Source organism: Umbelopsis ramanniana (genome assembly GCF_025399195.1).
Source record: "Umbelopsis ramanniana AG unplaced genomic scaffold K450scaffold_22, whole genome shotgun sequence".
Classification (NCBI taxonomy): domain Eukaryota; kingdom Fungi; phylum Mucoromycota; class Umbelopsidomycetes; order Umbelopsidales; family Umbelopsidaceae; genus Umbelopsis; species Umbelopsis ramanniana.
Genome location: NW_026252108.1, coordinates 282,718 through 296,127, shown reverse-complemented (window position 1 = coordinate 296,127; position 13,410 = coordinate 282,718). Strand labels below are relative to the sequence as shown.

The window sequence follows — 13,410 nt, the reverse complement described above, 5'->3', positions numbered from 1 at the left end:
CATCGTTACTGCCACGAAGATACTTGATATCGTTTCAGGCAAATGATTTAACTTTGCATCTATTGAACCACGTGTAACATTGAGAGTTTAATATATTCGGGTAGACAGCATGCTTTCTTTTCGATAACAAATAGCGGCCCCACACACGTAATAACGTATGGTCCTCCTGGGAGAACCTCAACACAGCCGTTGATGCTTTACTTCAATTACCTAATATAGAAATTAAATACGTCATCCAATGACGAATTTAACCCGATATAGTAAACATCAAAGCTTCAGGGACAAGGTCCGGGGGGTCAGTCCATCAAGATAGAGTGGTTCACCGTGATCAAGGCATTCTTTTAATTTTACTGTGTGATTGCTGAGGCATTAAGAAATAAATGTAAATCTGGGAGAATCAGGTCAAAGAAAATTAAAAAGGTCATATAGACATTCAGTATATACATTTGATTGATTGCAGTTGAAATCGTTCGTTTTTCACCATCTTCCCCACCGCCGGGGTGGAATGGCAGAAGATGAAGTGACAGATGACGAACACGTAAGCTTTTCCATACTTCGGGTGTATGTTTTGCTTAGCATGACTCCTTTCTTATGGCTAGAATCGATCCAACTTGATGTATTATTATCGATCTGGGCATGCTCAGTAAATAGGCATATGATCGCTGTCCCTGCTTCGCTTCATTTCCTTGTCATTAGCAGGGTGGTCCGATTGACTTTGCAAAACCATTAGCTGGGCTCGAAGCCGTTCATTATCATCGTATACTTGTTGAAGGCGCTTTTGTAAATCAACATTGACTTCGGTTAACAGAGAAATCTCGCTTGACATTTGTGATATTTGAGATTGTTTTTTTGCTCGGTATTTTGCGCTGGCTGCCTTATTACGTTTCCTTCGTTCATCCAGTGACATAGGTTCATGCGAGAGCGAGTATCCGCTTTGATTTCCATAGCTGCTCCCGCTACTGCTGTTAGGATCTGCCGGTGACGCTTGGCGATTCAAATCTTTCCTGACGCTGTCCAATGTGTACATTGAATTGGGGTACCTTGACATTTGTACTTCATAGTGTGTTGGTGATAGGCAGGACGCGGCGGAAGATGACGAGGTGGGTGAATCAAATGATTTTATGGATGGAGATCCTCCGTAACCGTCATTGGAGGCGGAATGTAATGAAGGCTTTGGTGGAGGTTTATAGAGTGGAGAATCAGTCGTACATGTCAAAGAGGTTATGGACAAATGTTCGCGAGACATTTTGGACATTAACAGTGCATATGTTTGTTTTCTTGTTGATAAGAAAGAACAGAAAACTATGTAATTAAAGAAAAACGCAGGCTACAAATTGATGAAGAAGAAAACAAATGGAAAGAGAAGAGAGATTGGATCTTTTGCTCGTAAAACGGTCTGTGGATATTTATGATCCGGAGTTTCAAGTGGGAAAAAAAGAGTTTGGGGGGGGGACGAAAGAGGAGTGCGGGATGACTTCACAGGACATATCTGGGTTATTCCCGATTTGGGAATCTTCTTGAAAACTCCATTGTTACTCTCTATCGGTCCTGGCCTCGTTGATTAAATCAGCTATGGCTGGGTGAGCATATCCAAAGTACTCTGGCCCAGACACCGAACAGCTTAGATGGCCCCTTCCTCTTATTCGATTAGCTTGCCTTACGACATTTCCCCACGCTCCCGTAGCCGTGGAAGCTTCTATAGGATGATCTGTATCATCCTCAGCCACAATTCGAAACTAATAAGCTCTTGCAGGTTAAAACAATGACTATGAACCATGCCGGCATGAATTGCGGTTGCCTACCTTGGGGGCCTCTCCATCCTCTTCTATAGTACAGGTATAGTCGGTGTTTTCATGCTTGTTTTTCATACTCATGTAGTTCCTAGAGAGACGAGTCAGATATTTAAGATTCGCACGTCCACACCTCTGATCGGCACGCTTTATACCTTTTAATACAATAGCCCACTGGCCATATATAACGTTCATTATAATAGCCATCGCGTAACTCCACTTTACCGATACTAATGAGTTGAAACGAGCCGATTTGAATTGGAAGAATTGGTTTGCCATCTTCGTCCTTTGGAATCTCCACCACTTTTCTCATTCGCTTTGACAGATTGCCTTTCTTGACTGGTGGGGGTGGTCGTCGTTTTGGTGTAGCACGTATGTTGAAAACTAAGTCAATGATATGCAAAGTGCAGAGGATGAAAAGGTTAAATACGCATGAATGAGAGATATGCTGGCTTTGTCCAGCAGGAGCCGATCAGAAGGAAACAACTCACTGGGTAGAACGGGTTCGTCTTCTTCACTGCTTGAACTATCGCTATGGTCACTGATGTTTTCATCTTCCTCCCAACCTTCAGGCTCTGTAGCTTGAATATCGGTCGTAGCCTCTGCATCACGAACCTTGACCAGCAAGTCGCTAGAAAATAATATTTAGTCACATGTTATCTGGATGCCATGTTGATTGCTTCAAACATACCTCTTGCGTTTCTGAATACGTGCAATTTTAGCGAAAATCACTTCCAAATCTTGATTTAAAGCTTCATTTTCCTTATGAATGTTATGTGAGGGGCAGATTGTCAGATATCAAGTAAGCATGCGAAATGCAGACGATGATAGAAACAGCTTCAGCTTAGTTCGTGTACTCACTTCTGTTATGCGTTTAGCCCTTAGTTTCATGTGGACAAATTTTTCAAAGGTTGGCTTTTTCTTAGAATCCACCGTGGTCTCTGTTGATTCCATTTTGACACTGTCTGCCGCGACCATAAGGTTCTGCTCTTCAGCATTGGCGTCTATACCGGCATTCTCCTTGTTAGCAACAGATTCAGAATCACTCATTGTAGATGACGGCGTTAATGCAGATGGACGCGATCCCATTTACTGAAATCTTTGTTTCGCGTTGCCCCTATTTTGCGAGTTTTACCATTTTTTTTCCCTGCCAAAATTAAAAAATAAATAAATACTTGCACAAGTCACGACCAAATGCAGCCACAGCGCCAGTCAAAAGGCAAAGATCACACCGCCAGCCAACTCGCGAGCTTGTCGTTAGTATCAGAGCACGGACTACAGAATGGAAGACAGTGATAACGGTATGGACTTTCTTGTATACATATTAAACGCAGAAACAACCTTTTCCCAATGTGAACATACATTCATTAGCTTTCATTTTCTAATCACCTCTCTCAGGCTCCACCATCACGAAATCATCTCTCACGTCCGTGGATTCCTGGATTACCTATTTTTGCTCACTAGCTGGCCATGAACTGTACGCTGAGGTTCCAGAGGACTACATTGAAGATGAATTCAACCTGACCGGCCTCTCTGCTATAGTACCATATTACGAACTGGCTCTGGATATAATATTGAATGTCGATATTGACGAGATGGTGGAAAGTGATTCTGATGGTATGAGTAATGATCTCGACCCATCGGATGAAGAAGGCAGCGACGGTCTATGGAAGGAAACTCCACTAAAGGTTCCCAAAAATGCTCAAAGGCCAGATGTGATGGCTCTAGAACGATATGCTGGCATGCTCTATGGGTTGATCCATCAGCGCTACATTCTGTCGAGAAATGGACTTAGGCAAATGGTAAGGACCACAGCTTGTGCTGAAAAGCAAAACGTTGCGCCTCTCTGGTTAATTCAGGCTCTGTGTACCCATTTTTTACAGGCAGAGAAATACAACTCAGGTCACTTTGGCTACTGTCCTCGAGTATATTGCTATCGATGCCCTGTCCTTCCGTGCGGGCGCTCAGATCAACCTGGCACGGAGGCAGTTCGATTTTTCTGCCCTTGTTGTCTCGATGTCTATTCACCCCAAACTACCCGACATAGTACAATTGATGGTAAATGACTTAAACCATTCTTACCACCAGCTTTTGTTCTCATCTCAAGTACTTTTGAAATCCTACAGGAGCTCATTTTGGTTCCACCTTCCCACATCTCTTATTATTCACATATCCCGACCTCGCACCTGACGGACGAACACAAATTTATAAACCCAAGATCTTTGGATTCAGAGTCAATGAACGATCAGTTGTTGGACCGCGGCTACCATGGTTACGATTACGACCAGACGATCACACATCCACAGAAGAGCTCAGCATGGAATTCGACGGTGGAGGAGGCGGTGGAAGTGACCCAAGATACCAAAAAGGTCGAGACGACGAAAGCAGCCTTGCAGGCAAAGTAAGTAGTCTTAGTAGAACACCGAGTCAAAAGTTTTATAACTGGGTTGCCATCTAAAAAGACGTACTGTTAGCTTGATGCTGTTAGCATTGATCGATTAAATTGGCAAAGTGAATCGCATAAACTCAGTGAAGAAATTGCTCGAGTCAAGCGGAAGGATCCAAGCAGTGGAGGAGGATTTCATATCAAGGAAGCTATACGGAGGTGGCTTGAATAGGAGATTTTTACATCGGCTTGGCTATTACACACTTTGATGGTTCTTTTTTTAGTTTGTACTTTTTTTTATCTCTCATTTTTCTTTCTGTTCGAGGTAAACGTTTATTACTATATTGTCGCTAATGGTTTATATATATGATTTGGAGACATTTTCAATTGAATTGTTCACAAGAAGAGAGAGTGCTGGTAATATGCTTGCGGAAAGGAGACGCACTTACATCGTTTTGAAAGTGCGCAACTCAATAAATTTGGCTCGGTGACCTGCCAAATTAGCATAGAGTGAGGCTAGTGCTGATAATAAAAAAATTTATATGTGATTTTTTCATTTCTTTAGCTTTTCTTCCCAATTCCTTTTTCGATGACCCCATGGACAATACCGTCATAATCTGTGTGGTGACAATTGTCATATCACTTTCAATCGTTATAGCAGCTACACTATTAGTGCGCAGATACAGACAGCAGCACTCCTCATCCCAAATATACAACTCTGATTTCGAAAGCTGCCGGCCAGCTCAAAAACGACACTGGTTGTCAATGGTTTTTAGAACAAAAGAGAAACAAGCACAAAATGACAACATGTATTCGCACAATTTTCACGCTCTCAGTGAACCTTGCAGTCTTCCTCCAGCTTACCTTTCATGGTCCACTTCGACCGCCAGTCCAACTCAACATATCTTGGAAGGTTACGAAACACCACGTAACACAATGGAGGAGAGCATGGATCCCATCCAATTTTCGCTGGCGAAACAAGATGAGGCTGACCGAATATGGTTCCATAGCGATTCATCCAGTATTTTCCATCCCAATCCTACCAAGAGATTAAGTGACCCTTTGGTCCGCTCTTCTTTTGAATACCACGTCTGGTGAAAACATTCAGTATACCGTAGTAAATAAATCATCCATTTGCATATCCACTTTTATTTATAAACAAGACATTTTATTTTTGTCGTTGCGCATTGGGTTAATGGAACGACGGCGCGATTCAAGAGTCGGGCCCAGCGTCGGGATGGGAAAGGGTATCAGCCTGGATATGGATGAAATCGAGCGGTTTTAACGACGAATCCAATTTTGAAGGTGGTCACGGCCAACAGTACTTACAGTCAAGGAAATCAGCAGCCATTAAGGTTTCTAATGCGAGCTCTGGCTCTATCACGAATTCAGGGATCTCTGTAGTTGAACCCTCATTTTGCCATTTGTAGTACAAATATCTGCATGCCGTCTCTAGTACAATGGCTCTGAAAAGAATTCAGGTTAGTCTCCACTATGTGGACAATCAAACATTCAGAGAGACATACTTGATATCACGGAAAGTTACTTGATTCTCCAGTGATTCCGTGAAATTAGCTACCAATCACCAATTAGTAAAAGTTTAATGCTTTATGCAAAAACGGTGTTGAATTCAGTACCAGCTCCAGAAAGCATGTTCTTCATTGTACCGGATCTCATTGCAGCTTCTCTGTGAATAATGAATTCGAAGCCATCGCTGCTAATGAGTTTAACGTATTCCGATTCTTGCTCTGCCATGGTTTTCAAGTAACGTTCAGTGGACGAAGATGGACAAACGGGTGGTCACGCAATTTGACGGTCACGCCTTTCGAAACAGGCTTTCCTTTCTTCCCTCAGTTTCTCATTGATATTTCGCATGGCAGATCTGAAAGCAGCGGCCATAGCAGGCAACAAGTCTGCACTTGAAAAGCCTCAGGCTGGGGATTCCGTAGACAATGATACGCATTACAGTAGCAATGGCAATGAAGCCTCGCAGCTTGACGATGCGAACAAACAAGAAGCGGAAACGACCGACATTCCGCAAGGTTCTCGTTCTGTAGAGAGCGAGGATGAGGAATCCGACGATGCAGAGGCTCAAAATAATGCTGAAGAACCTGTTCTAACGGCAGAAACGGCTGACCAGCCACCTGAAGAGCAATCTTGGGTTCCAACATGGGATGAAGAATCACAGGCATACTACTGGTGGAATACAGTCACCAACGAAACCACATGGGATAACCCATATCCTGATCTAGCTCAGGATCAGGCACCAGAAGACGGTAATGCGGAAGGCTATTATGAAGAAAACCAAGGGTACTATTACCCAGGCTATGCAGATAGTTACCCTACCGAGAGCAACCCATTGGATGCTGTATTGAACAAAATCGACACCGAAGTCCGCACACAATTAGATAACACTACTGAAACCTCCAGGCCATTCCAGTCTTATAATGAATTATTCGACCCTTCAGAAGCTACATCACAAGCTGCGATGGATTCTTACAACTCTGTTGCTCACTTCAATTCGCGAACTGGTAAATTCACGAGCTCGAAGGAAGCTGATACATATAATCCCGACTACATGAGCTTGGAAAGTCGAGCTAAACGACAAATGCAATTTTATTTTGATGTGGATGCATACCAGGAGCAGATCAATAGAGAACGGCTGGCTAATCCTGCTGGCAAAAAGCGACCATTGACCAAACAAGAAGTGGAAAAGTTTAAACGTCAAAAACAAGAAAAGAAGGAGAAACGAAAACGGGACTGGCTATCCAAGGATCATGACTAGAATAGATAACTTGCCCACCCCTCGCATGTACTAGGAGAGATAAAATTTGGTAAATGTACATAATAAATATAGCAAACATTGGCAGTCTATTTTCCAAAAAGTTAAACGGGGCAAACTACATACTGGTGACATCTAGGCACGGTTTAACAGCTTCAAACTGATTTTCCTCGCTATGAGAGTCCTTTTATCCGTGGCACTTGGTGTCATGTCACGACTTTTTAGATAGTGTCTCAAAGCTTGTACAGTGGCTCTAGCAGCAGCCTCCGTTTTATCCATGGGCATGTGTTGCTGCATATCCTTATCGATAGTTTGATAGCCATGTCGACAGAGCTGAGTATTCGCAGTATAAATGGCATGCTCAATATCATTATCTGACCATTTAAATTGCGTGAGCAACCAAGTGATGCACGCGACTCTGAAGTATTTTGCAGCTTGCACGACAAGGGAGCCAGATCTCGCAATACCAGTAGTGGAGTCTAATAACAATCCGTTGATATAGGGTGAAGCACCGTTTGTGACCAACCACTCCAGTTCTTTTGCGTAGTCTCCATTAGCGAGCAAACAGAACACTGGTGTTTTGAGATTTAAATCTTGTGCGTTCACTTTTGCTCCATGTCGTACGAGAAGGCGCATGGCTTCCAAAGGCTGTTTCGTAAATCGCACAACATAGTGAAGTGGTGTCCAATAATCGCCGTCAGCCACATTAACATTAGCTCCATAGTGTATCAGTAACTGAAGATATTCTACTGGATCTGGGCAATATAATGGAACAGTATGTATGGGGAGAACGTTGTGTCCAGAGTAAATGTCGACTTCAGCTCCATAAAACAATAAAAGGCGTGACACATTGATAGAATTTTCCTGGCTCATGATAGCAGAGTGTAACAGGGTGTAGCCTTGGTCGGCGTCTATCAAGTTGGACTGTCGCTGAGCATTGTCGGCAGTAGCCAAATGATAATTCACTGCCTGCAAGTCTCCCGTTTGAACGGCTTCCCACATTGAAAGGCTCGTGGCATGCTGCGGAAGATTTTCAATCAAGGCAAGAGTTAAGTCTTGTTGATTTTTTTGGTCTTTCTTTTGCTGGATTTGCTTTTTAAACGGATGATAGTGAACCCAAGGCATAATAGTGAAGGTCAATAGAAGAACAAACGAGCATCATAGCCGGTTGGCTGAATTAATAGACATGGAGATATTATAGATGAAAATAGAGGACGATGAAGTCAATTGAGAGTGGTATCATCATTTATTACAAGGTTGCAAATTGGGCCACTTTATGGAATAATTTCCAGGACAAGTCGTCCCCCGAATTGGCTCATGTAAATTATTGTGTAACCTTGGGGATTTTTTTTTCAAGTGCCAGTGTCAGGGCACCACGGGGAAACCTGGCTCTCACCTACCATTATGGACGCGTCCACCTTGATGGACTGGCGAAATGCCGTCATCGCCATAGATTTGAAACGTATTTCCGCCATTCTGACCATCAATCAGACCATAGTCTCTGCGCCTTTAATGGATATCCCAAGCGATATACAAATTCCTGTGAAACTGGGAAGCCCATCAGAGATGTCAGCCCTACAATACACTTTGCTGACAATGTGGTCATACAACACCAGCATGTCTCCAAACGAGAAGCAATTGACTAAAGCTCGCAAACAGTTAGTTGATCTCTTGTTGCAGGTACGTTCCATATCTATATTCTTTATAGCACTAGTCTTCACACAACGGAAAAAATATCGTCAGCCAGGAAACACCGCCCCCCAGTCCATACTAAAACCCCTATCTAATTGCCTCTCCCGATAGACCTCACTGGCATCAGATCTGGACTATCAGAACGATCATGGAGATACTATTTTGCACTTTGCAGCAGCTTTGGACTTGGCTGATACGGCTGCTTCTATCGTAGCCAGAGGTGCTTCTACTGATCTGAAAAATAGAGACAACGCAACCCCTGAAAATCTCGTCGCTTCAGCTAATACTAGGTCTGTTTTGGAGGCAGCTATCAAACAACGGCCTGCCATCAAGGCATTGCGACAAAATTCCTTGGTATCCAACAGTGTTTTCAAACAAAACCTTCAAAATACAGGCAACAACCGTATGGCTAAAACCAGGATACCTGAGTACTCTTCAAAGGATCGATTCACTGAGTTACGGAGATTGGCAGAATCATCTGCTACTGGGTCGGACCAGCGTGTTGTTACCAAGAAGGATATCAGCAATTACATTCAACCTGGTATGCTGGAGCAGAAAAAGAAGGGCTTATCTATGGAAGAGGTGCAACGAGAAGAGCGCATACGACAAGCTAAAAGAAGAGCTGAAGTGGAACAGTTGGTGACCAAGAAGGTGGTCAACACGAGCCGATTTGTTACCGAGCGATCAAAGTCCACACCGTATGTTGCTCCTGTCGCGGCTGATCAACATGTTTCACCTTCTACATCTCCTGCCATTGGAACTGAACGGAAATTTTCAGCACTTAAGGAAAAGTCTTATGTCTCTACCAGTGTTTTCCGACAGCAGTCAGCAGAATCGGATGATGCGGAAGAGCGTAGTCCCACCAGCAACTTCCAGGATGCAGACGATGCTATTCATGACGAGCAGGTGGTTCATTTGAAAATCGGTGATCAACACATTTATGAAGCAAGCTCGAACGCCATGTCTGAAGATCTAGGCGAAGAAGACGAATACGAAGAGGCTGCTATAGCTGAGGAGCCTGAAGCGTATTATAACGAGGAGGAAGATATGAATGAAGATTATGTATCTACGGAAGAATATGAAACTGTAGCTGATCAAGAAGAGAATGACGATGCAGTCGATATTGGGGAAGATAATGTCACTGAAGACATTCACACCCATAGCGATAGCTTGGACGACGATACCAAAGAGGAAGCTGAGGAAGTTGAACCATCTGTCACCGAGCCGGTAGAAGACACTATGGTAGATTTACCAGAAGAAGATGAAGATTTCCGGCAGCCCAAAATTACCGAAAGGAATATAAGAGACTCGGTACCATACCCTATCAAATTACTGGGTCTAGACGACAACGACCCAGAAGCTCTCAATGCAGCTTTTCAGAGGATTGTCATTACCCCAGCACAAGACATCGCAGATGAGACTGATCGTTTCGATCATGAAACCACCCTATTGCGACCAAGAAGCAATAGTAATTCAAGTGCGGTCTCGAATAACTCGATCGTTCACGATGTTGAACCTGCAGTTTCAGACACAGCTACCCATTGGGACACTGGTGTAATGACGCTGGAATCTACAATGACTAAGGTTGATCAACAGGACAACAAATTTCATTCGGCCGGTAACGATGATGACGACCAGTTCATTTCTGATACGGCGTCAATATTGGATATCAGCTTTCCATCTTCTCGTCTCAATTTCGATGACGACGTTATATCATTCAGATCTTTTGATGACCAACCAAAGTCAAGCAATAGCTTACTAGATAAGACCTTACCGCAAAAGCCAGAACGCGATTACTTCGGAAGTATATCGGTAGCTAGAACCAGCACATACTCCAGGAAAGCGTCCACTGACTCTGACCGGCCCAGCTTAGCGTCGCTAGAGACCAAAAGCACAGTTCAATCTGGCGCTGGTGCGTCTCCATCCGGTAGTGATTTACGCATCGATACCGGAAGCATTACATTTTCCAAAAGCACCGGATTGACCAATCTACCTATCTCACAATCCATTCGACGTAAGCCGATTGGTCTCGTACCAGAGAAGACCAAGAGTGAAGTCATCCCTCGTTCACAAGAGAGATCTACATCCAGACAAGGCAATTACCTCATTGACGACGACGACGTCCCTCTTTCCGCTACAAGTAAATCGCCACCTGCGCTTAAAAACCACGAAGGCAAAACATCACTACGTTCGGTGCGACCTCAAGTGTCTCATCTGAGAGGAAAGCTTCTTGTGCGTATTTGTAGATTCAACGTCGAGCCAACCTTAATCATGCCAAAGGAACCATTTCATCTCCGGTGTATTTTAACGGATGGCAAAAACGAATACCAATCGCAATATACCCAACTTGGCAATGAGATCGATATCAACCAAGGGTGCCTCATCTCTGCGTTTCCAGACATGAAATTCCGACTTAGCTTGCAGGCAAGGTCGGATGCATATGTCAAGCCTAAGAAGCAACTGACCCGTCTACTGAGCACTGCAGCGCGGAAGCAATCCAACACAGTGCTTAATCTGGTCAACAAGGATGATGGCCATTTCGGACAAACTCGTATCCAGCTTCGATCTATTGCTCACTTGTGTCGAAACAGCCTTTATACTGCTGCTTTTGATTGCTATAATAATTGGAGTGCAATTTCCAAAGCTGGCTCAAAGGCAAATGTCGTGCGAGATAACTTGGTAGTGGTTGGTAACTTAGTGCTTCAACTCTACTTTATTCCCCATGTCGATGGCGTTCGAGTAAGTGATTCAATCTCATTTTCAAAGTTAGCGGGTGGGCAGCACATGCGTAGTGGGTTATGATGATCGCTGAACTTACCACCCAACCATTCTTTCATCATTTAGCTCCCAAATACTGTCAAAGAGTGTGAGGCTGGACTAGACATCAAGCGATGGTATAACACAAGTTGGTTATCTGGTGAGATCTGTGTATTGAAGCCAGAGCGGGATGAGGTATGATACACAAATATCATCTAATGTTATGGTGAACCAAAACTGACCCACTGTTGTCTTACTTAGACTTGGCGTAAGCGCTACGCCAGATTGATTGGGGCTCACTTGTACATCCATAGGGATATTCATGACAGTCAGCAGGAATGCATTGATTTAACAACCGTCAAAGTAGTGACGGCTGACCGGCAAGTGATCGCTAAAGCGACTCGCAAGCCTGAAACAACAGCAGGCAAGAGGTCATCGAGACTAGCCGACTTCATCACCAGCGAGGATATTATAGATGAAGAGGATGATCAATTGTACTGCGACGACCCACTGGCGTTCCGATGTACATTCAAGGATGATACAACCATAGACATTCTCTGTGATGTCAGTATGGCTCGCGATCGTTGGCTGAAGGCCATTAAAGGCGTAATGAACAAGGCTCCGTCAATACCAGGTTGGTTAGCCCAAGACCTTTCTAGCATCTAACGCAACAGACTTGTAAAAAGAAAAAAAAAAACATAGCTGTTGATCTTTGTAAAATCAGAACACAAATAAACAAATAACAATCTATAATAATCACTTAGTGTAGAGTAAAGCCCAATGAAAAAAAGGCTTCTCCATGAAACAGATTTTATTTACATTGTCTTTCGGCGAATTGGAGAACCGCCATATCGGGTCAACAATACTTTCATCTTGTTGTAAGCCTTTTGTACAGCTGGTGGGATCTTCTTGTTTGCTTGTGGTGGCAAGATTAGCTTGTCAAGGCGGTCGCTAATAGAGGCGAATACATTACGGGTTTGTTCACTCATATGATAGCGGAGTCTTAAAAAGTGGGCAAAGAGCAAGACAGAAAACGCAGACGATTGAAAGCTGACGGAGTGTGTTTTGGTTAGATGGGATGGATGCTTTTCCCGTCAATAGAATACCTAGACTTACGTTATAGCGCCTAAAATCAACCTTGCCATCACTCCATAGATTTCGACTTCTGCCGCCAACAGCATAGCTCTGGAGTAGTACTTTTCGTTCTGGTCTTTGAGCATGCGCTGAGTTTCAGGCTTATGATGGAGAAGATGCACGCGCGCATACTCCGCAATATGGAAGGCGGAATAGATGGCATACGGAGCGAGTGTAACTATATTTAAGACAAAGCATAAAACGTCAATAAGAACCTCCTGGAACTATTTCGTCATAACATCCACTTACTGGCGATCGGTTTGGTGATGATCCAGTACATTGCCAAGAACATATAGATAGCATTTTCATCGAGGAGGAGTCGAGACAGATATGGCTTGTGTTCCTTAGGAAGCTATAGCGAGGAAGACTTTTAGATCACGTAAGGAAGTCATAGGCATGGCTTGGCGAGCACACTTACTCCAAACGCTCTGTAAACAATCACGGCGTAAGACGTAATGATGCCCAAATAAGCAATCACATAGAACAGTCTGTTGGAGCGGAAGAGAACCACAGAGAGGAGATAGAGGAGGGTACCAACGATAGTTATTGCATGGCCGGCAAACCATACCCACTTTAGAGTCTAAAAGCAAGAAACATATTAGTTGAGCCGGGTCAATCGAAACTGAGTTATTGCTCGAAGTCTCACCTTGTCTATAGCGGGAGAAGGTTCATCCTCGACAGTTGCGGTAGGAATAGAGCTATTTTCTGGAGGCGGGGTCACCTTTTTCTCAGCGGCTGTTGCCATAACGTGAAAGAAGAAGTGTGGGTGGTGAAGTGAGGAAAACAAGAAACGGAGAGTTGGCCCGATTCTTCAACGTTTCAAAGGAGGAGATTATTACGTGACTGTTTATTTTGGCCACACAAGCGAC

At 43.7% G+C, this 13,410-nt stretch overlaps 8 protein-coding genes across 8 annotated transcripts; 3 read left to right on the top strand and 5 right to left on the bottom strand.

Annotated features, from left to right (window-relative positions):
• Positions 1-339: 339 nt before the first annotated feature.
• On the bottom strand, positions 340-1,510 carry K450DRAFT_238198 (uncharacterized protein). Its single transcript, XM_051588551.1, has one exon. The coding sequence runs from the start codon at positions 1,253-1,255 to the stop codon at positions 641-643; it is 615 nt and encodes a 204-aa protein (XP_051445378.1). The 5' UTR covers positions 1,256-1,510; the 3' UTR covers positions 340-640.
• Positions 1,394-2,354, bottom strand: K450DRAFT_238196 (uncharacterized protein). The gene is made up of 4 exons (XM_051588550.1): positions 2,282-2,354; positions 1,946-2,174; positions 1,803-1,881; positions 1,394-1,736 (listed from the first exon to the last, which is right to left on the bottom strand). Exons 2-4 carry the CDS (start codon positions 2,101-2,103, stop codon positions 1,533-1,535), a joined length of 441 nt encoding a protein of 146 aa, XP_051445377.1. The 5' UTR covers positions 2,104-2,174; positions 2,282-2,354; the 3' UTR covers positions 1,394-1,532.
• A 650-nt stretch (positions 2,355-3,004) lies between these two features.
• Positions 3,005-4,653, top strand: K450DRAFT_238192 (uncharacterized protein). The gene is made up of 5 exons (XM_051588549.1): positions 3,005-3,091; positions 3,189-3,592; positions 3,674-3,848; positions 3,917-4,191; positions 4,265-4,653. The coding sequence occupies exons 1-5, from the start codon at positions 3,073-3,075 to the stop codon at positions 4,406-4,408; spliced, it is 1,017 nt and encodes a 338-aa protein (XP_051445376.1). The 5' UTR covers positions 3,005-3,072; the 3' UTR covers positions 4,409-4,653.
• Positions 4,654-5,485: 832 nt separating this feature from the next.
• On the bottom strand, positions 5,486-5,931 carry K450DRAFT_173748 (uncharacterized protein; the record flags this gene model as incomplete). The annotated part of the gene is made up of 3 exons (XM_051584184.1): positions 5,486-5,642; positions 5,703-5,751; positions 5,814-5,931. 3 exons carry the CDS (start codon positions 5,929-5,931, stop codon positions 5,486-5,488), a joined length of 324 nt encoding a protein of 107 aa, XP_051445375.1.
• On the top strand, positions 5,729-7,067 carry K450DRAFT_238186 (uncharacterized protein). Its single transcript, XM_051588548.1, has one exon. The coding sequence runs from the start codon at positions 6,050-6,052 to the stop codon at positions 6,959-6,961; it is 912 nt and encodes a 303-aa protein (XP_051445374.1). The 5' UTR covers positions 5,729-6,049; the 3' UTR covers positions 6,962-7,067.
• Positions 7,068-7,093: 26 nt separating this feature from the next.
• On the bottom strand, positions 7,094-7,960 carry K450DRAFT_198742 (uncharacterized protein; the record flags this gene model as incomplete). The annotated part of the gene is made up of 1 exon (XM_051584583.1): positions 7,094-7,960. One exon carries the CDS (start codon positions 7,958-7,960, stop codon positions 7,094-7,096), a length of 867 nt encoding a protein of 288 aa, XP_051445373.1.
• Positions 7,961-8,328: 368 nt separating this feature from the next.
• On the top strand, positions 8,329-12,501 carry K450DRAFT_238183 (uncharacterized protein). The gene is made up of 4 exons (XM_051588547.1): positions 8,329-8,638; positions 8,762-11,389; positions 11,495-11,602; positions 11,669-12,501. The coding sequence occupies exons 1-4, from the start codon at positions 8,363-8,365 to the stop codon at positions 12,071-12,073; spliced, it is 3,417 nt and encodes a 1,138-aa protein (XP_051445372.1). The 5' UTR covers positions 8,329-8,362; the 3' UTR covers positions 12,074-12,501.
• On the bottom strand, positions 12,223-13,286 carry K450DRAFT_271212 (uncharacterized protein; the record flags this gene model as incomplete). Its single annotated transcript, XM_051592996.1, has 5 exons — positions 12,223-12,457; positions 12,524-12,719; positions 12,791-12,893; positions 12,960-13,121; positions 13,188-13,286. The coding sequence occupies 5 exons, from the start codon at positions 13,284-13,286 to the stop codon at positions 12,223-12,225; spliced, it is 795 nt and encodes a 264-aa protein (XP_051445371.1).
• Between the last annotated feature and the right edge of the window lie 124 nt (positions 13,287-13,410).

What these genes read in the sequence shown, in the direction of transcription:
- K450DRAFT_238198 (XM_051588551.1), bottom strand. Translation starts at nt 1,255, where the DNA reads ATGTCCAAAATGTCTCGCGAACATTTGTCCATAACCTCTTTGACATGT.
- K450DRAFT_238196 (XM_051588550.1), bottom strand. Translation starts at nt 2,103, where the DNA reads ATGAGAAAAGTGGTGGAGATTCCAAAGGACGAAGATGGCAAACCAATT. An exon ending in GTGGGCTATTGTATTAAAAG is followed by an intron (nt 1,882 to 1,945) that starts GTATAAAGCGTG and finishes TCGTCTCTCTAG; the next exon opens with GAACTACATGAGTATGAAAA. An exon ending in AGGATGGAGAGGCCCCCAAG is followed by an intron (nt 1,737 to 1,802) that starts GTAGGCAACCGC and finishes AGAGCTTATTAG; the next exon opens with TTTCGAATTGTGGCTGAGGA.
- K450DRAFT_238192 (XM_051588549.1), top strand. An exon ending in GAAATGGACTTAGGCAAATG is followed by an intron (nt 3,593 to 3,673) that starts GTAAGGACCACA and finishes CATTTTTTACAG; the next exon opens with GCAGAGAAATACAACTCAGG. An exon ending in CCGACATAGTACAATTGATG is followed by an intron (nt 3,849 to 3,916) that starts GTAAATGACTTA and finishes GAAATCCTACAG; the next exon opens with GAGCTCATTTTGGTTCCACC.
- K450DRAFT_238186 (XM_051588548.1), top strand. Translation starts at nt 6,050, where the DNA reads ATGGCAGATCTGAAAGCAGCGGCCATAGCAGGCAACAAGTCTGCACTT.
- K450DRAFT_238183 (XM_051588547.1), top strand. Translation starts at nt 8,363, where the DNA reads ATGGACGCGTCCACCTTGATGGACTGGCGAAATGCCGTCATCGCCATA. An exon ending in CCCATGTCGATGGCGTTCGA is followed by an intron (nt 11,390 to 11,494) that starts GTAAGTGATTCA and finishes TTCATCATTTAG; the next exon opens with CTCCCAAATACTGTCAAAGA. An exon ending in TGAAGCCAGAGCGGGATGAG is followed by an intron (nt 11,603 to 11,668) that starts GTATGATACACA and finishes TGTCTTACTTAG; the next exon opens with ACTTGGCGTAAGCGCTACGC.